This window comes from Bombina bombina, chromosome 7 (genome assembly GCF_027579735.1).
Source record: "Bombina bombina isolate aBomBom1 chromosome 7, aBomBom1.pri, whole genome shotgun sequence".
In the NCBI taxonomy this organism is placed as follows: Eukaryota; Metazoa; Chordata; class Amphibia; order Anura; family Bombinatoridae; genus Bombina; species Bombina bombina.
Genome location: NC_069505.1, coordinates 181,944,122 through 181,971,075, shown reverse-complemented (window position 1 = coordinate 181,971,075; position 26,954 = coordinate 181,944,122). Strand labels below are relative to the sequence as shown.

The following is a 26,954-nucleotide window of genomic DNA, read 5'->3' as shown; positions in this document are numbered from 1 at the left end:
AACCAGGCGGAGAGCTAACGGCGGAGCTGGGAAACGAATGAGCTCAGGGACCTCTAAGGCGGACACGAGCTGCAGTATCCTGTGCGGGGATGGCGGACGGGGCGGATCTAATTGATATTTATGCTGAGGAGGAATTTATTCAGGTGAGAAGCCGGTGTGTACCGGGAGGCGGGGCCCGCGGAGATCTTGTGTAAATGTATGTATATTTGTGCATATGTGTGTGATGTGCATGTATGTATGTGATGTGTGCATGTATTTGATGTGTGTGTATAAGTGTGCATGTATGTATGTGATGTGTGCATGTATGTGATGTGTGCATGTATGTATGTATGTGATGTGTGCATGTATGTATGTATGTGATGTGTGCATGTATGTATGTATGTGATGTGTGCATGTATGTATGTATGTGATGTGTGCATGTATGTATGTGTGTGCATGTATGTATGTGATGTGTGCATGTATGTATGTGATGTGTGCATGTATGTATGTAATGTGTGCGTGTATAAGTGTGTGTGTGTGGGTGCATGTATGTGTGTGTGTGTGTGGGTGCATGTATAAGTGTGTGTGGGTGCATGTATAAGTGTGTGTGTGTGCATGTATAAGTGTGTGTGTGTGGGTGCATGTATAAGTGTGTGTGTGTGTGGGTGCATGTATAATTGTGTGTGTGTGGGTGCATGTATAATTGTGTGGGTGCATGTATAATTGTGTGGGTGCATGTATAAGTGTGTGGGTGCATGTATAAGTGTGTGTGTGTGTGGGTGCATGTATAAGTGTGTGTGTGGGTGCATGTATAAGTGTGTGTGTGTGGGTGCATGTATAAGTGTGTGTGTGTGGGTGCATGTATAAGTGTGTGTGTGTGTGGGTGCATGTATAAGTGTGTGTGTGTGTGTGGGTGCATGTATAAGTGTGTGGATGTATGTGATGTGTGCACGTATGGATGTATGCCATGTGTGTGTGGATGTTGTGATGTGTGTGTTAGGCGTGGGCGTTATGTCCATGTATACATTTGTGTTAGACGTGCATGCATGTGTCAGACATGAATGCTTGTTGGGCGCGCGTGTTATGCGCGGGAGTTACGCACAAGCGCGTGTTATGCAACGTTCTTTTACTGTCTGCTATGTCTGGGTGACGTATGTAATGTTCTCTTACTCTCTGCTATGTCTGGTGATGTTTGTAATGTCCTCTTACTCTCTATGTCTGGTGACTTGTTGGTTCTTGTGTTTTATCTTATGTTGGCTGTCTGCTGATACATGAGTCTCCCTTTGCTACTGAAGGTTTTATAATGAACTCATTATTTTCCCACAGGAAACAGAATTTGCTGCAGAGCAGATAGATTTATATGATGATGTGCTGGCAGTCACAGCACCTCCTATGTCACACATGGATGGGAACAGAAGTATTCTAGATCCATCCTCTCCTGCACAAGCATCTCCGAAATCCAACAACAAATCCCCAGCGATTCTGTACACCTACAACAATTCCCGCAAGAAGGCGTCCATATGCGTTGGGCATTTTCCATGGGTGAGTTAGGAGACTCTCCTAAACAGAAATCCAGAAAATTAGAGAAGAAATACTGCTCAGCCCGTAGAGCGCTGTTGGCCTCGAGTTGAAACTGTCGCTGATTTTCCATTTATGGTCCAACAGTGCTCTGTGGGTCCCATTGCGGCGGTTAAACACATAGAGTTGCAGGGTTATTCATTTTAAATTACACAATCTAATTTTTGTTTTTTTAACCGATAATGGCCGTTTAAATTCAGTGAAACCACAGATGGGTAAAAGCTTAAAAAGGATTGTCTGGATTACGTTTTCCCTTGTGGTGTTAAAAATAATTTATTATGAAGGGGCACTGTGCTGTATAATTGGTTTCACCTTAATGTGTTTCCAGTGACTTACTATACCAGCCGCAGGGTATAAAATGTTCAGGAAGCTGCATTAGCTTTAGTTGTTCTCTTGAGTAAGCCCATCCAAATGAGCTGAACCTGCAGGAAGAGCAGACTTGTGTATCTCCTCTCTATATACACAGGGCTTCCTATTGTTTATCTCTCTCTCTGCAGAAACAATTTCTAGAATAAACATAAAGGTGCAAATTCTATTACATTTAAAGGGAAGTGAGAGACAATTTTTTTCTTTTGTGATTCATATACAATTTTAAAAAAGTTCCAGTTTACTTTCATTATATAATTTGTTTCATTCTATTGGTATCATTTGTTGAAATGCATACTTAGGTAGGCTCAGTCAGGAGCAGCAGCATTGCACTACTTAACTAGTTAAATACTGGTTGGTGGTTGCACATATATGCCTCTTGTCATTGGCTTACAGATGTGTTCAGTTAGCTCCCAGTAGTGCATTGCTGCTCCTTCAACAAACTATACCAAGAGAATGAAGCAAATTAAATAATAGAAGTCAAATGGAATTTTTTTTTCTTAAATGATGAATCATGAAAGAAAAAAATGTGTTTTATGTCCCTTTAACACTACTTGGCTTGAACAGCAAGTCATTGTGAAAACAGGAACTGAAAAGGTACTTAGGCAAGTAACTGATGCTTTATTGTATTCCAAGCACTGGGAACAACCGCGCGCACACACTGTGGTGTTGATTTCTTCTGATGATTCTCATTTACATAACTTTTCGATAGCAAGACAGTATTGACAGTTTCAGTATAAGTGCTGGTTTTAACTTGCAAAAGCAGCTATTTCCAATGACAAAACGAAGGTCAAGAAGACACATTCTCGTGTGGTTTAATGAGTCTAAGATCTTATCTTTCCTTCTTAATATGCGGAGAGTCCACAGCTTCATTCCTTACTTGTGTGAATTCAGAACCTGGCTACCAGCAGGAGGCAAAGACACCCCAGCCAAAGGCTTAAATACCTCCGCAACTTCACTCATATACCAGTCATTCTTTGCCTTTCATCACAGGAGGTTGGCAGAGAAGTGTCAGAAGATACAGAGTAGTTCCTTATGGGAGAGTAATCTACCCTTTGGAATGGGACTGGAGTTTTAAGTAGTCTTGTCAGCCTCTCAGTGAGAGCATTGATGAAAGTTAGGGACTGGAGATGAAGGGAGAGTCTTTCTGCGAACCCATTCAGACTCATACACACACAAAATTCAGACTCATATTAACAGCTGCTTCCATCACTCAAGTCCATGTCAGGAGCGATGCTACAAGACTGTCAAACTTGAGAGGCTGTGTTTCTGTTCGACGGTATGATTCCGGAAAGATTGTTTCATTTTTTATACACATATGATAACGCAAGAAGACAGGGTCACAGTGTGGCTCCTTTTATCTGTATGGAATCAAGGGTTAATATCTCCGGAAGGGGATTATTGAACAGGGGGATTATTCACATAAATTGTTTTATGTTTATGCTGCGACATGTGTGAGATGAGGCTCAGGCAGATGTGGAACGTACAGGTTTACTTTCGTTTTTGGGATAAGCTGCGCAGTCTGTTAAGCTTGACGTGCTTTTTCCTATAGCAGGGGCGGTCCTGCATGGCGCACCACGTGACCGGGTGTGGGCACACTGATTTCCTGATTCCTGACCGGGAGGTTTAAGGAGACGAAGCTGTTTCTCTGTGTGGCCTGGGTCATAGGAGGTGGTGAGTGCCCCAGCCATTGGTGGTATAAAGGTGCCGTTTTATATTTGTTTTTCATAGTCCGTTTTATAAGCGCAAGCTAAGGAGGACTCTGATACGTTAGAGGGTACTCCCTCTTTACCTAAGTCTAATACCTGTCAATATTGTGAGGAGGCCACGGTATACCCGCCTGCTCAATTATGTTTCACATGTCTTGATAAGGTAATCATGTTAAGGAAAGTCAATATGTTTAGTACCACTGAGCCGTCACCTCTGAGGAGCCTCTGTCCCGTGAGGTGCGCACCCTACAGTCATCTCCTATTACACATGCAGCTTCCGGTAGCACTCCTGATCCTCCATCTGGAGGGGCCCTTTTACCGCCAGACATCACTGAACAGTTACAAACGGCAGTTTTTGTTTGAGGTGGAGGGTTCCCTTGACGTGATCCAAAAAGAATCAAGGCCTTAAGGGTGGCTAATTTTTTTTATTTGTGATGCAAATATGCAGATTGTTTGCCTGAACGCCAAGGCTTCAGGTTTTTCTGTTCAAGCCTGTAGGGCTCTCTGGCTGAAGTCTTGGTCTGCGGACATGACTTCAAAGTCAATACTTCTTTCTCTTCCATTTAAGGGAAAAATTATTTTTGGTCCAGGCCTGGACTCTATTATCTCCACGGTTCCTGAAGGCTAAGGTGCCTTTTTATCGCAGGATAAGAAGAGCAAACCGAAGGGACAAGGTCCTAATTTTCGTTCGGATAAATCCCAGCGTCGGCAGCCCTTCGCAAAGCCTGAGCAATCCAAGGGAACTTGGAAACCGGCTCAGTCCTGGAATAAGTCCAAGCAGAACAAGAAGCCCGCCAAGAAAAAGTCGGCATGAAGGGGCGGACCCCGATCTGGGTTGTGTAGGGGGCAGACTGTCACTCTTTTCGGAAGCTTGGTTTGGGGACGTGCAAGACCCGTGGGTCCTTGAGGTCATCGCTCAGGGATACAGGATAGGTTTCAAGTCTCATCCACCCAGGGGCAGATTCCTCTTGTCAAACCTGTCTTCAAGGCCAGAAATGAGAGACTTTTCTAGGGTGTGTGTGAGGAACCTTTCCTCCCTGGGAGTCATTGTACCGGTTCCTCTGGCAGAAAGAGGTCTGGAGTACTACTCAAACCTTTTTGTGGTCCCGAAGAAGGAGGGAACTTTTCACCCGATTCTGGACCTAAAGTGCTTAAATTCCTATCTGTCCCCTCGTTCAAGATGTAGAGAATAAGATCCATCTTCCCTTTTATTCAGGAAGGACAGTTCATGACCACAATAGATCTGAAGGATGCGTACCTTCACGTGCCAATACACAAGGAACACTTCAAGTTCCTAAGGTTTGCGTTCCTGGACCAGTACTTCCAGTTTATTGCTCTTCCGTTTGGTCTAGCTACTGCTCCAAGAGTTTTTACGAAGGTGCTAGGGGCTCTGCTTGCGGTGGCCAGAACCAGAGGTATAGCAGTAGTGCTATACTTGGACGATATTCTGGTTCATGCACCATCCTATCGTCTGGCAGGAGACCATGCGAAAGATCTTCTCTTCTTCGATCTCATGGATGGAAGATAAACTTAGAGAAGAGTTCTCTTACTCCCAGTACCAGGGTGGAGTTCCTGGGTACTATAATAGACTTCATATCCATGAGGATATTCCTTACAGACCAGGGACGTTACAAGGTAACTTCCAATTGTCTTGCCCTCCAGACCTCCTTAAGGCCCTCTGTGGCTTGGTGTATGGAGGTGATTGGTCTCATGGTGTCCAGCATGGACATCATTCCTTTTGCCAGATTCCATCTCAGACCACTTCAGCTGTGCATGCTGAGACAGTGGAACGGCGATCATTCGGATCTGTCTCAACAGATTTCTCTGGACAACTGGTCGAGAGACTCGCTCTCCTGGTGGCTCTGTCTAGATCACCTGTCCCAATGGACATCCTTCTTGAGACCATTCTGGGAGATTGTGACTACGGATGCAAGTTTCTCAAGATGGGGAGCTGTTTGGGGTGCCAGGAAGGCAACATTTTGGAACTTCGAGCAATCTTCAATGCTCTGAAAGATGGGGGGACGTTGGAGATCTCATGGTGTCCCGGCTTAATTCCAAGCTACCCAGATATGGGTCGCGATCCAGGGATCCTCAGGCGGAGCTAATAGATACATTAGCAGGGCCTTGGAGGTTCCATCTGATCAACATTTTTTTTTTTCCCCGTTACCACTCCTTCCTTGTGTAGTGGCCCGCATCAAGCAGGAGCAAGCATCAGTGATTCTAGTTGCTCCGTGGCCGCAAAGGATGTGGTTCGCGGACCTGGTGGGGATATCCTTATCTCCTCCATGGAGGTTACCTTGTCGCAGGGATCTGCTGGAACAGGGCCCCCTGTTCATCAAAATCTAGATTCTCTGAAGCTGACTGCGTGGAGATTGAATGCTTAGTCCTCGCCAAGAGGGGTTTCTCTGAGAGAGTTATTGATACTCTCATTTAAGCTTGTAAGCCGGTTACTCGCCGCATCTATCATAAGGTGTGGAGGGCCTACTTATTCTGGTGTGAGGAACGTGGATTCCCCTGGCATAAGGTCAGGGTTTCCAGGATTCTCTCTTTTCTCCAGGATGGCCTGGAAAAGGGCCTTTCTGCTAGTTTTCTTAAGGGACAGATTTCGTCCCTGTCTGTTTTACTTCATAAGAGGCTCGCTGAGCTTCCAGATATTCAGTCTTTTGTCCGGGCTCTGATTAGAATAAGGCCGGTGTTTAGATCTATTGCCCCTCTTTGGAGTTTAAATCTTGTTCTTAAAGTGTTGCAAAGGGTTCCATTTGAGCCTGTGCATGTAATTGACATTAAGTTACTGTCTTGGAAGGTTCTTTTTCTACTGGCTATTGCTTCGGCCTGCAGAGTATCTGAGATTATTGCCTTGCGATGTGAGCCTCCTTACCTAGTATTCCATGCTGATAAGGCTGTCCTTCGTACTGGGTTAGGTTTTCTTCCGAAGGTCTTTTCAGATTGCAACATCAATCAGGAGATTGTGGTCCCTTCCTTGTGTCCTGATCCTTCTTCTTCGAAGGAACGGTTACTTCATAATTTGGATGTGGTTTGGGCCTTGAAGTTCTATCTTCAGGCTACGAAGGAATTTAGACAGACCTATTCTTTGTTTGTTGTCTATTCTGGGAAGCGTAGGGGACAGAAAGCCTCTTCCACTTCCTTATCTTTTTGGTTAAGGAGCATTATGCGCTTAGTATATGAGACTGCGGGACATAAGCCTCCTCAGAGGATTAAGGCTCATTCAACTAGAGCTGTGGCTTCCTCTTGGCCCTTTAAGAACGAGGCCTCTATAGATCAGATTTGTAGGTCGGCTACCTGGTCCTCCTTACATACCTTTTCAACATTTTACAAATTTGACGTTTTTGCTTCGACTGAAGCAGCTTTTTTTGCAGTCTGTGGTGCCCTCGGATTAGGAGCCGCCTCTCTTTTTACCCTCCCGTTTCATTCAGTGTCCTCTAGAGCTTGGGTATATGTTTCCCACAAGTAAGGAATGAAGCTGTGGACTCTCCTCATATTAAGAAGGAAAAATTATGTTTACCAGATAATTTCCTTTCCTTCTGTATGAGGAGAGTCCACAGCCCCCGCCCATTTTTCTCTGATGGGCGGATCAAAATTTTTGGTTTTTATTCTTATTGCACCATTTATACCGTGATATTTCTCCTACTGTTTCTTGTTCCCTTGGCAGAATGACTGGGATATGAGGGAAGTGGGGGAGGTATTTAAGCCTTTGGCTGGGGTGTCTTTGCTTCCTCCTGGTTACCAGGTTCTGATTTCCCTCAAGTAAGGAATGAAGCCATGGATTCTCCTCATACAGAAAGAAAGGAAATTATCTGGTAAGCATAATCTATGTATTTTTGTTACTTCTTTAATCCAGAAAATGTTTCCTTTGCTTTGTGCATAATTTGTCCTGTATGTTCCTTTTACTCATCCGCTTCTCAGTGGACAACAGATGAACAGCTGCTTGCTGTGATCCGTTCCGTGGGAATACGGGACCCTGTGGAAGTGAAATTTGCAGAAAACCGAGCAAATGGACAGTCTAAAGGGTAAGTGTAGAGGGAGGTTATGCGCGGTAATTATATGATAAAGTAAAAAACCTGCTTACGTAAACCAATACATGAGTATTGACGTTTAGTTTTTTTTCCTTTGGCTGAATCTAGCAAGAACACATTAGTGTCTGATAGGCTTCATGAGATGGGCGGAGCTTACAGATTGGGATATTGCTCTGCCTTGGTTTTTACTCAGTTATCACTTAGTCTAAGCTGATCTGTAGTTTAGCACATACAGGAACATTACACTTAGAAGGTATAGAAATATACAGAGCAGAGGTGTGTTTAGAAAAAATGAGAGCTAATAAATGGATCACAGCAAAATACTGCTTACACTTACTAAACAGTTTGTTTTACTCACGTTGTAGAACCAGGTCAGCAGTCAGGATATTGGGCTTCTGATTATTGGAATAAATAGGGATAGGTTGGTACCTCTTATGTATACCCCTCATTTACCTGCTTTTTTGTGTCAGGTAGGCTAAGCTGGAGCTCTGTGATAATAATGCACAGCACGCTCTCTACTGCAAGGGGTCCCGCTAACCCCTAACCTGTCCTAAAACACAAAAGTAGCAACTCAGTACACAGACATGGAACAAGATAGATACAACTGTTACCCGTTCCTACTTCTGCTTATTTAAAGCTTATTCTTATCTATTTAGTTATTGTTTACATATTTAGTGAATGTGAGCAGTATTTTACTATTTGTTACTATTTCATTTATTCGTGTTCTGTGATTCAGAGATGACTTTCACAATATCTAGAGGAAGGTTGTGCTCTGGCATGAATATGTCTCTCTTCCTGTAGTCTAGGCTAGATTAGGGGCTGCATTTAGCTTTTGTAAAACCATTATTAGACTTATTGAGGTAGAAGCATCCCCATATAGCCTCTACTTACCCTGAAAGCATTTTTACCTAAACAGCTAGCTCCGCCTCCCAGTTGATGGACAGGGATCTTTACACACCCAAAGCTTAGTGAAAAAAAGCCCTCTCTTCTGCTCTGTTTTATACATGTTTCGCTTATTTTGTGGTTTTCGTGTTGTATTTTTTTCCTCTAGTTTATGTTGGATGTGTTTTGTTTTTACAAAGGTGAATGTTTAGTATTTAGTTTGTTTATATTGATCTGGGTTATAATGAGTGTTGGAATGTCTTTATTGTTTCTCAATTTATTCATTTTTTTTGCAGTTACAAAGAGCCTGTGTCCATTGTGCTGTATATGTACGTGTGCTGTGTAGGCAATGTCACTAGTGAAGTAGATGCAAAGGGAGGGCAGTGTGTGCTCACTCCTCATGATATTTACCTTAAAGGAGCACTTCTAACTTGTCAAGGCTCAGGAACCCTAAGGGATCCGATAAGGCAGTGTTATGCCCTGCCAAATTAGCGTAGCCAAAGGTAAGTGCTCCTTTGTGCCATTTACAGAAGGCTTACACATTGATTGGTCTGTGGCTCATATAGCTTTGAGGTTTGTGGTTATGTGTAGGGTACGGTACCAGAGACCTCTTCTTCTTCTTCTTCTTCTTCTTCTTTTTAAGAATCTGTTACATTCAAGTTGTTTTTTGCCCTTCCGTACCATGCCCTGCAAAATCATATGGGTCAAACTACTACCATTGAGAAAGTACTGTATAGTGATTCTTCTTGCAAAATAACCAAATCGACTAAACCTGAATGATGCATTTCTTCTCGGGCAGAAATTCTTAAAGGACCAGTGAATACAGTAGATTTGCATAATCAACACATGCACGATAAAAAGACAATGCAATAGCACTTAGTCTGAACTTTAAATGAGTAGTATGTTCTGTGAATTCTTGCACATGCTCAGTAGAGCTGGTGATTCATAAAGTGTAAATATAAAAATCTGCACATTTTGTTAATAGAAGTAAATTGGAAAGGTGTTTAAAATTTCTGCTCTATCTGAATTATAAAAGTTAAATTTTGACTTGAGTGTCCCTTTAAATCCTTGTTAGTGCATCCCCCAACTTTATTGGGAAATATTGGCTTTATATTGTTTTTGTGGTTTGTTTCCAGTTAGGAGGAATTTTGAGTTTTCTGTAGGTGATAAGACTTAACGTTTTCAAATCTGACTGAGACACAGTATGATTTGTTCCCTGGTAAACTGTATTCAGACATAAGGGTTTATTCCATGGTTTAGGATTGCTGGGCCAGTGGTTTCTCTTGCTAAGATGCCCCCCCCCCTGCAGTTGTCAGAAGCTTATCATAACCCATCACTTAATTTACTATTTGGTGCCCCGTGTAAACCTTTTTATCGCCTTTATATTCTGTTCTAAAAGCCCCTGGCATTGTTTAATTCCGTAGTCGATAATAATTCTAGAATTTTTCCAAGATCTTAATACAGTACTTGGTTTTTCTGTAGTGGCAGACCCATAAAACTGGCATGGGATGCTAGTTGACCCTATAGATTTTTTATTTAACAAACATTGTGTAATTTTGAGCAAGATACAATATCCCTTGTTTACACCAAGAGAGCAAATTACAATATTTTACCCACAATAAATGTTTGCATTGGTTTTTGTTAGGGTTGCACCGATACCATTTTTTTAAGACCGAGTAAAAGTACTAATACTTTTTTTTCAAATACTCACCAGTACCAATTACCGATACTTTTTTTTTAAATGTCATGACAGTTTACCAAGCACAATACAGACTAATGATTTAAGATTGCTTCTTTATATTTATAAACTGTATCTCAAAAGACATTTTGAAATAAAAATATTACAATAACATATATTAATAATAACAACAAAAAATAACAGCTGCAGCAGCTGGGGCTGGAAAGCTAGAATTTACAGGGGTGATTACTGGATGCAATTGGGTTGTAGGGTGCCCATATAACTCATCAATCTGACATTTGTACTTAATACAAAGTCATATAATTTAATTCTGAAAATAATATTGGGGAAGGAGTATCCCAGTAATCCCCCTTGAGAATAATGGGACATTTGCATTCTACTGACTCAACAGAAAATAGGGCTGGTCTTCATATTTTTCCAGGGCTGCTTTTTATTCCCAGTCCAGCCTTGTCTAAGGATGTTCCTCAGAGTACAGTATGTTTTGAGCATAATTGTGCAAGATGAGAACTAGCAGTATAACAGGCAATCTAGCAATTAGAATCATTTTTCAAAAGTTAGTGGCAAGTTCTTATTAAGGAACAGAAGCATCTCTGCATGTTCAGCTATAAGTCTGTTTCTGCTATCAGTAAGGACGTTTGATGCTAAGCTGAACAGTCTTTCACTTTTCACACTACTGCATGGGTCAGAAAGATATTTCTGGGCCTTTAAATCTGTTTATTAACTGCCCAGTACTTCAGGGGTTTGTCTGAATGAGGTACAGTGATCTCTCCCAGGTAGGCTTCCAGCTATAAAGTAGCAGCTTTTGGAGCACTGCTCTGATGTACAATAATACAAATAACAGCAATTTGTATTGTCAGAACAGAAGTAAACAATTTTTAGTTAAGTCTCCACTCCAGCTTAAAATGAAATGGGAACATGCAGTTTGGAAAATGCCACAAGATGGTGTATGGGTAGGAATTGGAGGTATCGGTGCTTTTGCACGAGTACAAGTACTCATGCAAATACTTGGTATTGGCACCGATACTAGTAGTTTTTATATATTCCGGTAAAGGAAACCCTACTAGTTATAACGGCATTGTAAACCTTAGAACTGTATTTTATGCTGGTAAAGTGCAGAAAAAACAGAATTTATGTTTACCTGATAAATTACTTTCTCCAACGGTGTGTCCGGTCCACGGCGTCATCCTTACTTGTGGGATATTCTCCTCCCCAACAGGAAATGGCAAAGAGCCCAGCAAAGCTGGTCACATGATCCCTCCTAGGCTCCGCCTACCCCAGTCATTCGACCGACGTTAAGGAGGAATATTTGCATAGGAGAAACCATATGGTACCGTGGTGACTGTAGTTAAAGAAAACAAAATATCAGACCTGATTAAAAAAACCAGGGCGGGCCGTGGACCGGACACACCGTTGGAGAAAGTAATTTATCAGGTAAACATAAATTCTGTTTTCTCCAACATAGGTGTGTCCGGTCCACGGCGTCATCCTTACTTGTGGGAACCAATACCAAAGCTTTAGGACACGGATGAAGGGAGGGAGCAAATCAGGTCACCTAAATGGAAGGCACCACGGCTTGCAAAACCTTTCTCCCAAAAATAGCCTCAGAAGAAGCAAAAAAACTCTAAGCCATCTCCGTGGAGATGTTGCCTGTACAACGGCAAAGAGAATGACTGGGGTAGGCGGAGCCTAGGAGGGATCATGTGACCAGCTTTGCTGGGCTCTTTGCCATTTCCTGTTGGGGAGGAGAATATCCCACAAGTAAGGATGACGCCGTGGACCGGACACACCTATGTTGGAGAAAATAGTAATACAGGACAATTATCCAAATAGGATCTCTTATTTACATGGATTAAAAAAATATGAGAACCTTTCTCCTAGTTTTCATAGATCTACAGCAGCTGTAACTGGTGCCTGATAAAGCCACTTTGGAAATTCCAGAATTAAGGCGATTCATTTAATATAGGTTTACTGATGACTGAAACAGGCTGCTTCAACAAATTCTATTACTTTGGCATTTTTTATGATATGGCATCATCTTTCTACTATTGGAGACAAATGAAGAATTACAGTATTTTTCAACACCACAAAAATGATGGCAGCAGGCATAGATTTCTCATGTTCAGCTGAAGATAAGCACTTCCTTTCAATATATTACATTGTGGGCTCACAGCCCAAATGAACATAAACTAGTGGTCATGGTCTTCTCTTTTCTGTGACATTGTTTATTAAAAAAAAAAAGGTGTAGATGGCACAAATGTAATAGTAATCATTGTTCATGACTAGGATGTCATAACGAAGGTGCACATAGGCATACAGCACACTCTTCTTTGCATTAGCTTATCTAAGGTTGCAGGGTGCATAGGTAACCACATCTAGTTCCAATAGTGCTAAGGCAGTAATGCCCTTCTATAGTAAATGTACTATACATATTTATAACCATTGTATTACTCAGTATAGTTGTGCACACTAGGGTAGTCCTTTGTATAAGGCAGCATTATTGTGCACGTGCACATAAATCAGTTTGGATTGGCAGCACTGTTAACATATAGGTGCAGCAATTCGTAATTCTATTTACCTGTTTTCTTTGTATATTGCTGCCAGCAAAGAACAACACATTTAGTATATTAATTAATTTTAAGTACAATGCATTTTTAACCAGTTATCTAACCTTGTAGTTTTTCTTTCAGCTAGCTTTAGACAGAAGGTCTGTATTCAGTATCACACGTTTAGTTTAAAATTATATCATAATGCATACAATTTATTGCTTATAGCTATAGAATTTTATTTGCCCTTATCTGTTTAATTGTGAAGTGTTTGAGTGAGGAATCAGACCTTAAACCTTGTGAGTATATGTTCCTGTCCATCCGGCTGGAGGCAGAGCCATCTATTAAATGCTACTGTAGATATTAGCATAGAACATTGTAAGGTAACAAAATAATTTGAGCAGACAATTTACTTTTTCCTTCCTTTGCAGAGGACAGTTGTTTCCCATTGTGTTAGAGATTATCAGTATATTTATTAATATTTAGGTAAGAAACACTCCATACTATTTGCTGCCACCTGTGGCATTGATTGAGGGACATTGATTTTCTTCAGGTTGTGCAAACCTGGTGTAATTCTGTTGCATCACCTCCCTACAGGGTGTGTGACAGCACCATTCCACCACGATCCTTGCTGACAGACAAGGAATGTGCCAAGGGTATCTCCAAAGGTCTGTCCTCATAAGGCTTGGAACGAAGATGTAGATTTCCCAGAGTGGTAAATAGAGAAAACATCAACAAGGTAAGCCTCCCTTGTTTTTCATCGTCCTCTGGACTCAGGGTAACAGACACTTACTGTGTGTCAAAATCTTACAAATAGGGATGTATAGTGAGTTTCATATAAGCAGGCTCTTTAGCCTATCTTTGATCTTTATGCCAGATTAGTGATGAACACACTTAGAGGGTTCGTCGAACAAATTCCGAAGAAACTGGAAGCAATATGGATCATTTTACATACCTGTGAAATGGAACCTGAATTAAAGATGTATCTTCAAGCAACACGCAGCTTTTTTCATGAACAAGAATAAGGGGAAAGCAGTGAGGAATCGGGAATTCATCCTACACATCTGAGCTTCAGTTCACCAGTCATGACGTGGCATATTTCTTGAAAAAAAGAGCAGATCTTGTATATTGTTGAAGGTTCTCCATCTCTGTACGACAAAAAGATCTCACTTTTTATCTATGTGCCTTGATTTCATTCTGCCATCTCGTCTTGTGAGATCTTCAAGAAATGATATAAATCAGCGTGCACATCTCTTCACTGAAGACTTTGTACAGTGACCTAGATCTGTTCGTCAAATTACTTTTTATGAATATGTGGGAACCTCAAATTACTTTTATTTTATAACTCAAAAACATTTAATCGCCTTTCTTCAATTGTATTCTGTAACACTGCTTAACACTGTATTCTGTTCTCTTTCAATCATTTGTATCCTTTGTATTTAGATGTTAAATGTGTTTCTTGGGTGTTATGCACAGATATGTGACGAAGTGGATTGTTATTTTGTTGACCCTAAAGGTTAACTTAAACGTGGCAAAATAAGCAAGACAAAACATTTGATTTGCATGTTATGCCCTTTTTCAATTCTAAGCTTCCTTTTGGGCAAATGTTGATTCTGTTCTCTGACCCAATATAATCCTTACAATGTGAAGGCAATCCTGGCTTTCTTTTACCAAAGACTAATGGAGTTGAGAGGCAGAGAAAACTAGAGCAAAGCTACAACTGTAGCGGGTGCAATATGTTGTATTCTGCATGATATACATCCCACTTTTTGGCTATTAATTTAAATCAACATACTGTAGAAAGCTAAGGTCACTCTGCACCATATTAGAACCAGGAAGTGACTATATGACTGATGCGCTTCGGTCAAATACACCTAATAATGTATATCATAGAGCTCATGGTTGGGAATCTTATTCCCAGTTATTTTTTTTTATAAGAAAGATTCACAACCAGTTCAACTTGACTATTCTGAATTGTCTGCAGAATCTGATGGACATAAAACATCTTGAGATTGTAAAATGAAATGTCGCCTGCACTTCTGGGTACAATGATTTAAAAAAAAAAAAAAACAGACCTAAAACACACAAGTCTGTGTGACAAAGCTAAAGGTCCTAATGTGAACAAATCCAAATAAACTCAGAAGCCATTACGAAGCAGGCTCACAATCCTAAATTCCAACTTGCCCATATGACGGTAAAACTTGTGGTTGGAGACAGGATGTATAGAGTGTGACTAGTCTCTTCTGAAGTAACCAATTTTTCAGATAAAGACCACCTGTGTCTGTAAAACAATTTGCTTCTAGAGTTCTCAGAATTCACAGATCTGATTGTACCAGCCATGGAAGGCGGAACAAGAAATATGTTTCTATTCCCGATACTACTACTTCTTTTTTTAGTCTTGATCTGAAATTATGTTCAAAATACATTTGATGCTTTCGGCGTTCACTCTATAGCATGTATGACATCATTGGCATTACAAATAACTTACATTTTACTGTAGGTACTTTTGTTTCCATTGTTGTTTCCTGTTTATCTCTTATTTGGCATTGCTATGCTTCCAAAACTTTGGACATATTTAAACATACAATGTTCTCATTTCCATATCTTTCAAGTCTATTGGTAGCTTCTTAACTTTTTGACTTGAAGCGCACATGATGAAGCCAACTTTGTGTGTGTATATTTAATATATATCTTAAAAGATGACCTTTCTGGAAACTTGGAGAATTGACAAATTTCATAGTTGCCATTAATATTAAAAAGATTGCCACAAATCTAGAGGTGTGGCTACACAGTGGAATCCCTCTCTGATACCACAGATCAAGTGAAACTAAAGGTCAGACCTACTGATAGGTTGCAGAATCTATAATGAATTAGTACAAAAAAAGGCTTCTCTTCCGGGCGTGCAGTGTGGTGATTGGATATTAAGTCGTGGATATTCGTCATTTGTTTTGCCCTATCTCCATTTGGTGCAAGAATCTCATGTTTTTGGTCTCTAGCTTAAAGGAACATTATACACTAGATTTTTCTTTGCATAAATATTTTGCAGATCATCCATTTTATAAAGCCCATCTCAGTGTATAGTTTTTTGCTTATTTTTTAAAAACATTGTGCTGATTTTTAGACGTCTAACCTAGCCTATATGTATCAGATGTAGACGCGCGTTCAATAAACAGGAGGAAGCAGAGGTCTGTAATCTGTCTTTTCATATGCAGGGGGGGTGTCTGCTTTTCCTGCTTTCACAACCCCTTTCACTGGGTGTCACAGCCTAACCACCTCAACAGTGCTAAACTGGGAGCTTCTAAGTAAGTTTTTAAAAAGTTATATACTGGATTTTTAGATCAGTATCTGTGCATATTCTTCTTTATAGTAGTATCTATTACACACAGTTTATATGAAAATTGGTGTATACTGCCCCTTTAAGTTACTGGGGCAAAAAATCATTATTCCCATAGCAATTTGCATGGCTAGTGAACTAGAGGATTAATTTGCAACTCTAAAGTTCTTTCTACACAAAATATTGATTTGGGAATTGTTATTCCTTTGTGCTGTAACGACCAAGAGATACTATATAATAATCTGACTCCACTAATGCATTAAACTATCAAAGTCATCCAACTGTGATTTAATAAAAGCGGCTACCGAACTGGAGAAATCAGAAAGAGCAGCGAACGATTTCTAAAGTGGACGACTTCCTTTACACGCTTTACTACATTTTAGCTCCGAGAATGTTGTTCCTGCTATTGCAGTATGTGCCAGGCATGTTCTCTAAACTGCATTTGCTACAGATCTAATTTTTATTATTGGCTATGTATGGAATAACCTTTGTATTTATTTAACTGTTTTTACTGTATTCTTGTTCATTTCTTCAACTTGGCTTCATGTCTGGGCTAGAGAAATGGTTTGGCGATTATTGTGGAAGCAAATAATACCTTATGTTGGCGAGAAGCTGATAGCCTTTAGCTAAAGTGAGTTTAAAAGAAAAAATAAACTGCTGTATGCTTATAAAGTAATTAAAGAGGGGCTTTTCATTGTCTGTATTGACCGAGTTCAGCATAAAGCGACACATTTTTATTTCTCAAAGTTATAATGGGGGTAACTTATAGCTTTTTACTGTTCAAAAACTAGAGCTCTGCGTCTTTTAATAAAGCTACGTTGTTTTCATGCTCGTTGAGATGTGCTAGCAGAGTTTTGCGAGTGAAACTTGGAAATGAACAATTCACAAACTAGTATTTCCTATTAGCTTCAATGTCTGTTTAAAAAAGTTTAATTAAAATATTTGTTTACATGAAAGGCTTTAACATATGTAATAACTGCTCTTTAATATTGATACCTCTTCAGTCTAAAATCCCTTTAAAAGTAAAATCTTCCCTGGCAGTAGAAGCTAGTTTACCAATACACTGAGGCCTGACCTACAGACTAGTTGTCATGAATAGCGGGTAACACTCGCCAGCTTTACCATCGTGGTCATTCTGTGGCATTCTTCAGTTTCTGTCCTCGGGACAGAGAGCTCATTGTAGATGGGAAGCAGCACAGTGAGGGTTTAGTGTGCATTCGCTTATATAATCTCTTCCTTTCTTCGGGTTGGAGCGGTACCTTTTATATTTGCAGTTTTTGTTAGCGCATTTTGAAATGTGATGCGGCTGTGCTGATTGCATATGACTGTATGTTGGTGCTACAAACACTAGGCCGTTGCAGCGTGCGAGAGTGCAAGCCCAGAGGAGAAATGTCAGGTAACACAAAGAGGTTCAGCGAGCAGTAAGAAGTTAACGGTTTGGCTTAATTGGACCTTTTTTTTTTTTTTTTAACAAAGGAGTAAAAAAGGTAACTTTTGATAATAGTAGTAAATAAATATATGTATTTTGTAAAAACAAAAAATACTCTAAATCTAGTATAAATCATAAAATATATTAAATTGAATGTGAAGATATTTGATTGTAGCATTCACCCAGCTTCTTGACAGTACATAGAGTTGCATCATATAAGCCTCCTGTACGTCTTTGTGCTTATTTTGTTAATTCAAAAACATGTGTGTGGACTTTTTGTCAGAAAATAAACTGGTCAATTAATGTGGTTTAGTTTTTTCTAACTTTGAACATTTAAGAGCCCCGGGTGAAATTTCCACAACCAAGAAAAGGTCACTTTTGTAACATTTGGTATGTTTGTGTAATCTTTATTTAAATTTACATATGGAAAACTATATTGTTTTACCTGCCTGATTGTTCAGCTTAAGCCGTGTGTGTGAATTATACCAAATCTGGAAAAGATATAATGCAATAAATGTGTTCAAATATTAAAAGACTTTTTTATTGTGTACTTTGGATTGTAAGCAAAAAATGTCTATTATTGAAATTTAAAATGAATTCTAAAATTCTGCTTTAGATTTTTAACACTAAATACACAAACATTTTATGATATATATATATATATATATACACACACACACACACACACACACACACACACACACACACACACACACACACACACACACATATATATATATATATATATATATATATATATATATATATATATATATATATACATACATACATACATACCTATGCCAGTGTGTGTATACACACAAACACACACATATATATATATATACATACATAGACACTGGCAGCATAGGTGTGTATGTATATATGTGTGTGTTTGTGTGTATACACACACTGGCATATGTGTGTATGTATATGTGTGTGTGTATATATATATATATATATATATATATATATATATATATATATACATACATACATACATACATACATACACTCTCTCTTTCTCTCTTTCTCTCTTTCTCTCTTTTTCTCTTTTTCTCTTTTTCTCTCTTTCTCTCTTTCTCTTTTTCTCTCTCTCTTTCTCTTTTTCTCTCTCTCTCTCTCTCTTTCTCTTTTTCTCTCTCTCTTTCTCTTTTTCTCTCTCTCTCTTTCTCTTTTTCTCTCTTTTTCTCTCTCATATTACGTGACAGCCATAAGCCAAACACACATACTGCTCAGGAAGTAAAGTGGATTTATTTTTTTATTGCATGCTCTATCAGAATCATGAAAGATTAAATGGACATGAAACCAAAAACTTTTTTCATGATTCAGATATAATACAATTTTAAGCATCTTTTCAATTTACTTATATTATTTATTGCTTAATTCTCTTAGTATCCTTTGTTGAAGAAGCAGCAGTTCACTACTGGGAGCTAGCTGAACACCTCAGGCGAGCCAGTAGCATGACGCATATATGACGTGCAGCCACCAATCAGCAGCTCCTGAGCCTACCAAGCTATTTTTAACAAAGGATATTAAAAAAACAAATTAAATAGAAGTAAATTGGAAAATGGTTTAAAATCACATGATCTTATCTGAATCATGAAAGAAAAAATTCCTTTAATTTTGACTTTAGTTTCATTTTAATCCTGAAAATTTTTAAGAGTTTTCAAAATCAGAGATCTTTAAGTGCACAAGCTTTACAAGCGTAACCTTGATGAGCTTCAGCAGTGATTGATTTCGCTGTATTTATAGTAGTAACAAAACCAAATTACCGTCTCTGAATAAGGAAAATTGGGGCGGGGATTTGCCTATTGAAAAACAATTACACCAAACAAGGTGATAATGTGCATATAAAACTTTTTATGACCTAGTACGTTAATTTATTGTAAGACAGCGGAGCATCTTAGAGTTAGAGGTTATTTACTGGCATTTGTTTTGGGTGAACACTGCAGATATAACAAAAGTCTTAAGGATGTATTAAATACAGTAGAATCACATAATCAGCAAATATGTTCAATAAGAGTCTGAATTTCAAACAAGCTTTCTTTTTTTTTACAATTTTTAAAGTTACTTCTATTTTCCCTGTACCTGTCTCCTATGACAGCCATCGGCCAATCACAGACTCATATATGTATGCTCTGTGAACTCTTGCACATGTTCAGTGAGAGCTGGTGCCTTAAAATGTGCATATAACTATCATGTGACAGCCATCTGCCAATCAGACTCGTATACGCATGCTCTGTGAACTCTTGCACATGCTCAGTAAGAGCTGGTGCCTCAAATTGTGCATATAAAAAGACTCCATGTTTGGATCATGGAATTAAATTGGAAAGATTTTAAAATTCCATGTTCTATCTAAAGCATGAAGTGTAAGTGTTCCTTTATGGCTTTAGGAAATAAAATATGCAAAAACCAAAGATAAATTGTTAACTAATTGATTGAATTGGGCTTTAATTGAAACCCCGAAAACCTATGCAAATCACTTTACACAACTCAAAAAAATTGGAATAAACCCTTTATGGAAATAAAATGCTCTGATTTGTTGGAACATGTTATTTTGCACTCTTGTCTATTGCTAAATGTGTATAACATTTACAAAGGGCATTATACACATAGCTAAAGTTCAGCATAGGAACCACAATCCATTGCAACTTGTGAGCTGGATGGGGCTAGTAAGCCAGTTAGAAGCGCCGTGTGCATCTTGTTGCCAGTCTCCGAATAGTTTATAGCAGTTTTCAGTTACACTTGCAATACAAAGTTACTGGTGATTATAGTCAAGATTCTCCTTTTATAAAATATATAAACAAGCACAAGCTATGTCTCTTTGCAAATTGTTGTAATTTCTGTATGAGCTTTAACACATAAGTAATAAAATATATATTAATATCTGTAGTGTGTTTTGAATCTGTGAACCTCAACATACCAGTCAAGTACTCTATCTACCAAACTACCCAGACTCTTAAGTCATTTAGCAGATTTACATTTTCATAAATTCTTCACAAAGTTAGAGAGTCCATCATGTACACAGGTTAAATTTGTTCATAAGCATACTGTACATATGATCTACACTTGGTGTTGGAGCCATGCATAGAAATTGGCTGTACAAAACTTAGAGAGATTCACATTTCTTTCTTAGTTCTTATGAATAATAAATAAAAAAAAAGATCAAGGTGTTGTATGAATTTTATTGCTTGGTAATCTGTCTTTCAGTTTTTATTGTATAATTGCATCAGTTGGAAAAGCAGACACACGGTCAATCACAAACACAGTTATGTTTTGACATACAAGGTGTCTATATATTAATTTAGAGATTTGTTTGTATTTTATAACTTACACAAAAATAGTTATAATTCTCAATCTTCTACCATTAGAGTGTTAATATCATAAAATGATTTCTCTAGACTATAAGAATCCACTTCTAGTATCCATCTATAATCCAGTAAAGCTGATTTTTTAACTTTTTGTAATAGCTAACTCTGATGTTGTCCAATAATGCAGCAAGGGGGTTAAAAACGAGCATTGTAGTTCACAAACAGATCATCAGCCAATCAGGAGTGGCAGTCGCATGTAACTGCCAATTACCGGCCATATTCTGCTTGGGCGCTATAATGCCTACAATGACTCTTGAGTGGGAAATTTAACTGTGTTTTTAAAAGCATCAGTAATGCTGAAATAGTATGCTAATGAATTAGTGTCTGTATTGTTTAATTAGACTGTCCATTTAAATCTAGTGTGTTCCATGTTAATCTGTAGGTCAGGCACATGAAAGCAGTGAGAAAAAGATTAGATTAGATCCATAAAATAGTTTTTGTCTTAGCTGCTGAAGTGTGTAAAAGAGAATTTTTTTGTCGAATGAGCCGTTTTAATAGAACTTTTACTCACTAGGTTTGCGGAGGTGATTGTTTCATCAGAAGCTACCATGGTGCAACTTCTAGAGCTGCTGCCTGAAAGAAAACTGAATGGAGTGAAGCTGGATGTGCGACCTGCAAATCGCCAGAACCTGTCTTTCTTTGAGGCCTTATCACGCAAGAGTAAGATACTTAACACCACTCAGTACATGTACGATCCTGCTGACCCTATTCGTACCTGTTATGTGCCAGCAGCAGTAGGTGTCATTACTTATCTAAGGCTTGAGAGTGCTCAGATTTAGGAATCCAAATCTTGAGACAGTTGGTTGTGAATTGTTAAAGGGACATTTATAGCTGTAATAAGTAACTACTCTAGTGTAGGGCTGGGCGATATGGGCACACAAAAAAAAAAAATCACAATTTTCTTATAAATAACTATAACACCTTTTAATTTTTCAATAAAAAAAATTGTTTGACTACAGTATCTTAATGTACATGTTTCTCAATGTCCAATACACACTGGGAGCATAAAAATACAAACCACATACTGTATGTGTGTGTGTGTGTATGTATGTGTGTATATATATATATATACACACATACATACGCACATATATACACAATCGCATACACGGTTACACACACGTGTGTGTGTGTGTGTGTATATATATATATATATGTGTGTATGTATGTGTATATATATATATATATATATATATATATATATATATATATATATATATATACATATATATATATATATATATACATTTCTTCTTTTTTTAAACATTTTATCTTGACTGATAATGAGCCCTGCTCCTGTGCATGAATCTAATACAGGCATATAGCAGTAGGGGTGTGGGGGCTGCTCCTTTATTATAGATGCAGTTAACCCAGCAGCTAGCTAGCAGAGGGGACTGCAGTTTTAGCCTCTTTGGCAGCCTTGGGGTTAACTGCATCTGCTATGTATTTGAGCCGTTTCTCAGAGAGCATAGCCTTCTATAGATGGCTGCTACTGATATCACAAACAGAAAGTGAAAGTAAAACCATTTTACAAATGTGTGCTATAAGCAACCACTAGATGGAGCTGGTTTGCAAGAAATCACATACAAATCAATGCAGTACAGCCACATCTGAGGATTTTTTTTTTTTTGCAAAAAATTGCGAACTCTCACGGTTTTTAAATTGCAGCAATTAATTGCGGTTTTAAAATCGCATATGCGATTAATCGTGCAGCCCTACTCTAGTGTAATCATTTTCATATTGCTCTATTGCTGGCCTATACCTATGTGTGTTACCCTTGCATGGCATGAATGAGAGCTTTGGCTGGAATGTTACCTTGTTTATATCAGTAAAGATTATTTTTATAAACAGATGTGACAGTGCCACCTAGGTATAATTTGTTGTTAAAATCAGATGCAAAAGAGAAAAATAAGTTAAAAAACGTAATTGTAAAGATACTGACGCTGTACTGATTTCTGTTAAAAAGAGAAAGATTTATATTATGTGATGACATCCTGTTCATATACTCAATAATAATTATTTATTCCCACCCATTTGTGCCTTACTATATTTTTTTTACATTTGTTTTCTTCTTCAGAAATTCCCCCGCGAGCCAATTCAAAGGGCTCTGTGGATTCTGCTGATGGCGCTTCAACACCCACCGATCCTTCTTTAATGTCCCCAAGTCCAGAAACCCCTAAAACTGTTATGCCTTTTTTTACGCACCCACCAATGATGGAACACCCTTCACGCTTACCTCTTATGCCAATGCCTCGTCCCCCTATGTCCATTCCTCCCCCTCCATCTCCTGGGATCGCAACTGCATACAGAGGACCTCCAGTTCCTACAATGCACTACCCCCACCTTATGCCACCACCTCCAAGGGTACCTCCACTATTAAGCTTAGCTCCTCCAAGTGGTGTGCCTCCTGCTCTTCATTTAAACCCGGCATTTTTTCCACCACCTAATTCCATCTTGGGACCCCCACCTGATCCATACAAGATGGTCCGCAACCCATACGCTTATGGCCGGTAAGTAATAACCTTTGCTGGAGCCTAATAAACTGGTTCATATAGAACTGAATTGCAATTCCAATACTTTGGAAATTATAGTAGAGAGATACTATAGTAATATAATACGTATTAGATCCCCAACACAATTATACCCAATAAACCAGGAGGAAAAAAGTTTTTTTCCTTTACTAATTAATAGGGTGGGGGGTGCTCAATATCCTGGATAAACATAGAAAAAATATATAGATAAAAAATGGATATAACAGAGCACTCAAATGGTACTAATAGTGAATAATTCTATATATGATGAGTTTGCAGGATTGGGTATGATATATAAAACTTAACTTTTAATATTTATTGAAATTATATGTATATATTGTGACAAACATTCACACAATCAGGTGTATATAAAAACATTTAAAATAAATGATGAATGCTGAGATACCGGATAGTAACCATATAAGGTGTGTTAAGTGGGTAGGTCTGGCAAGGAAGCACCATACAATGCTCACGGATTGCACGGTAACTAGTCTAAAAAAAGAGGATTGACCTCACACAATAATTAACTGACTGGTGCAATACTGGAGCGGTGCTATCACTTGTCAGAATCCCACACAATTGAATTAGCTCAAAATTAGGTTAAACACAAATTACTATAGTTATACTGGTCTGTAGTGAGCCTAATCACAACTCAACAGCCAGGGGTAGATACCAACCAAATAACTTGTATGCTAATATCTATTATCACATATTACGGTTTTAACACAAAAACAAATAAACACTCAGCATTTATCTAGAGCGCCTGATGCGCATTTCGCCACGTCCGTGGCTTTCTCTCTTTCTTTTTTTTCCACTTACAAATACTGCTGCTATAGTGTTTGTCATGTGCACACTGCCAAACCTACCTCAGTATGCTCTCATGGAAAATAGTTGTTTCAACAAGTGTACAATCTCAAAAAGCTTCTGCTGTCAAATTGAAATTTTTCTCTATCTGAACCATGCAAGTTTTTTATTTTGATGTCTTTGTCCCCTTGACATGCACAGTGTGTATAAACTGCTCATACTTCTCTCTATGCAGAGAAATGAAGAATTCTCTTCCCAATGTAAGTGAGGCAGAGTTTGAAGAATTAATGAACCGGAACCGAGCAATATCCAGGAGTGCTTTATCGAATGCAGTGTCTGGAGCAACGTCAGGTACTGAAGTGTGTAGTGTTACGTTCTCTGTATCTATCTGATGACAGAGTCCTTGGTTCTCTTAGCCTGTTCTATTTCTCCTTATTGAAATTGCTGTGTCTGATTTTTTTTTTCCTCCTACACAAGGTGATTACACAAATTCTATAAAAACTCTAGAAACAGCCATCGCTGTCATAAAAGAATCTCGCGTTGCCAACGATGAACGATGTCGTGTTCTACTCACCTCTCTTAAAGACTGTCTGCGAGGCATAGAAGACAAGGCCAATTCTTCCAGGTACTGCTAATGGAGGCACTGGCAATAAAAGGGAAAACTGAGCAATGGGCTGGTAGACATGCTTGAAAACAAACACATAGGAAGCAGCTAGCTTGCTGGAAGAATAATGGTTAAGCAGGCACCAACCATTCACATATGTTCAGAGGATCAACAGAGGCGAGGTGTTATAATGGCAATACTATTCTCCTTTCCAGAAAGCGTCACCGATCTAGAGAGAGATCCTCAAGCCGTTCCCGGGAAAGCAGCAGTCGGCGGCACAGAGACCATGAGGATCGAACAGATGATTATTATCATGATCGTCACCGTGAGAGAGACCGCCATCGCTGAGAGGTGAATATGTGAGATCATTTACGTGGGGTTGGCAGAGCTAAGGGAAACGTAAGGAGCCAGCATTGCAGCAAAATATATAATAATTTTTTTTTCTCGTTTCAGGTTAACTCCAGGATGCAGCATTTTTTTTTTTTCATTTTTATTTTAATTTTTTTTAAATAAGACTCATTTTTTTGTGTGTCTGTGATTTAATAATGATGCCAAGCCCGGCCCACTAGTTACCATCATACTTGCAGTCCCTCCAGGATTTTGTTCCATTTGACACAGGAACCGACAAGTCTTCTCAAAGCGCTGAGCTCTCCTGCCTGAAATGTCAACAGGAAATTCACATAGAAACAGTCTCCACTTAACAGACTCAAAATGTTTCTCTCTTGCGTTTTTTGTGATTGCCACAAGACGATTAACGCTGCTTTCTTAGAAAGCAGCCCTGTGGTTTATTTCTGGCTATCGTTTTGCTTGTAGTATTTTACTGTGCGTTTTTGTTTTGTTTTTTGTTCCCTGTATTCCTTTCCTTTAGCGCCTCATCTGGAGAATACCTTGTATAAAGATGTATGCTTCTATATCACCTGCCCTTCACATTAGTATGCTCCGTCTGCCTGTTTGTCTCTCGTGTGACTGGTGTGTTGGCTATGGATGTGTTGATTACCGTTAGGCTGACTATGTGTGAGAGGAGTGATATGTCGGTTTATACCTTCCCTTGCGCCATCCCTCAGTGTTTATCATTTGGGTTGGTTAAGAGGCAACAAAAGCCTGCTGTGATTTGAACTAATTTCCTTTAGGGAATGGTAGCAAGGACTTTAGTTTTTTTTGGTTTTTTTTTAACATATCAAAAGTTTTAGTTGTTTGTCTGGAGGGGGGCACTGTGTAAACCTATGGGAAACACTTGTGTATCCCCCACCCCCCTCTAGCGCCCACCCAGCAGGGAATCTCCCCTCCTTGTCACCAACATTTGCACCTTCTGTTGATTCTCCTCGCTTGGAAATTGTGGAATAAAGTTGATTATGTATATCTTTTACATGTCTTGTCTAATTTGTGTGTTAAGGATTTCTGTAAGATCATTGTTTCTTAGTACTTTTTCCTCTTGTTCATGTTATATTTGTAGTGTCACTTTAAAGGGACGTTGTACAGTAAAATTGGTTTACCCTTAATGTGTTCTCAATTACTTGTTATACCATTGCAGAGTATAAAATGTATGGGAAAATGCTCCTTTAGGTTTTTTTTGTATATGAAAATTCGTTGAAGCCTCAATCCGGTTTCCTCAAGAACATGCGCCTATTAAATGGACTAAGCCTGCAGAAATAGGAGACCTCCTAATCTTATCTATCCATATACCTGTGCACCATGACCAGTAGAGCAAATGAAAAGGACATTTTTATTAACTCTCTCTTCTATACCCTACTTGGAACTTAATTGCTGTTTGCAGTATCTTGTTTGCATATCTTTTCTATACAGAATACTAAAATACTCATTTTTTCAGTATAGGTGTGGATACAGCTGCCAACAGCAAAATAAAGCTTAAGGAGCTATTTGTAAACATCTGGATACTCTCTAGCCATGTAAAACAGATCATTTGGAACACATTAAATATCAGAAATATTTACAGTACCTTTTAAAGGGACATAATAGTTAATAAAAAACAAATTTGTTGAGTATGGGACATATTTGTTAAATGAAAAGGTTTGTTAACTACAGTAATGTAACAAAGGGACATCAAATAAATAAACCATTCTACATCAA

General features: G+C 38.8%; 1 protein-coding gene across 1 annotated transcript; it reads left to right on the top strand.

Annotated features, from left to right (window-relative positions):
• The first annotated feature begins 7 nt into the window (after window positions 1-7).
• On the top strand, window positions 8-26,954 carry CPSF7 (cleavage and polyadenylation specific factor 7). Its single transcript, XM_053720456.1, has 9 exons — window positions 8-143; window positions 1,306-1,521; window positions 7,557-7,660; window positions 21,442-21,587; window positions 23,005-23,437; window positions 24,498-24,613; window positions 24,740-24,887; window positions 25,082-25,217; window positions 25,320-26,954. Exons 1-8 carry the CDS (start codon window positions 90-92, stop codon window positions 25,212-25,214), a joined length of 1,350 nt encoding a protein of 449 aa, XP_053576431.1. The 5' UTR covers window positions 8-89; the 3' UTR covers window positions 25,215-25,217; window positions 25,320-26,954.

Excerpts from the sequence above, each read along its gene's own strand:
- CPSF7 (XM_053720456.1), top strand. The coding sequence starts at position 90 with ATGGCGGACGGGGCGGATCTAATTGATATTTATGCTGAGGAGGAATTT. Across the intron at positions 1,522-7,556 it reads GCGTTGGGCATTTTCCATGG|TGGACAACAGATGAACAGCT; the intron begins GTGAGTTAGGAG and ends TCCGCTTCTCAG. Across the intron at positions 7,661-21,441 it reads GCAAATGGACAGTCTAAAGG|GTTTGCGGAGGTGATTGTTT; the intron begins GTAAGTGTAGAG and ends TTTACTCACTAG.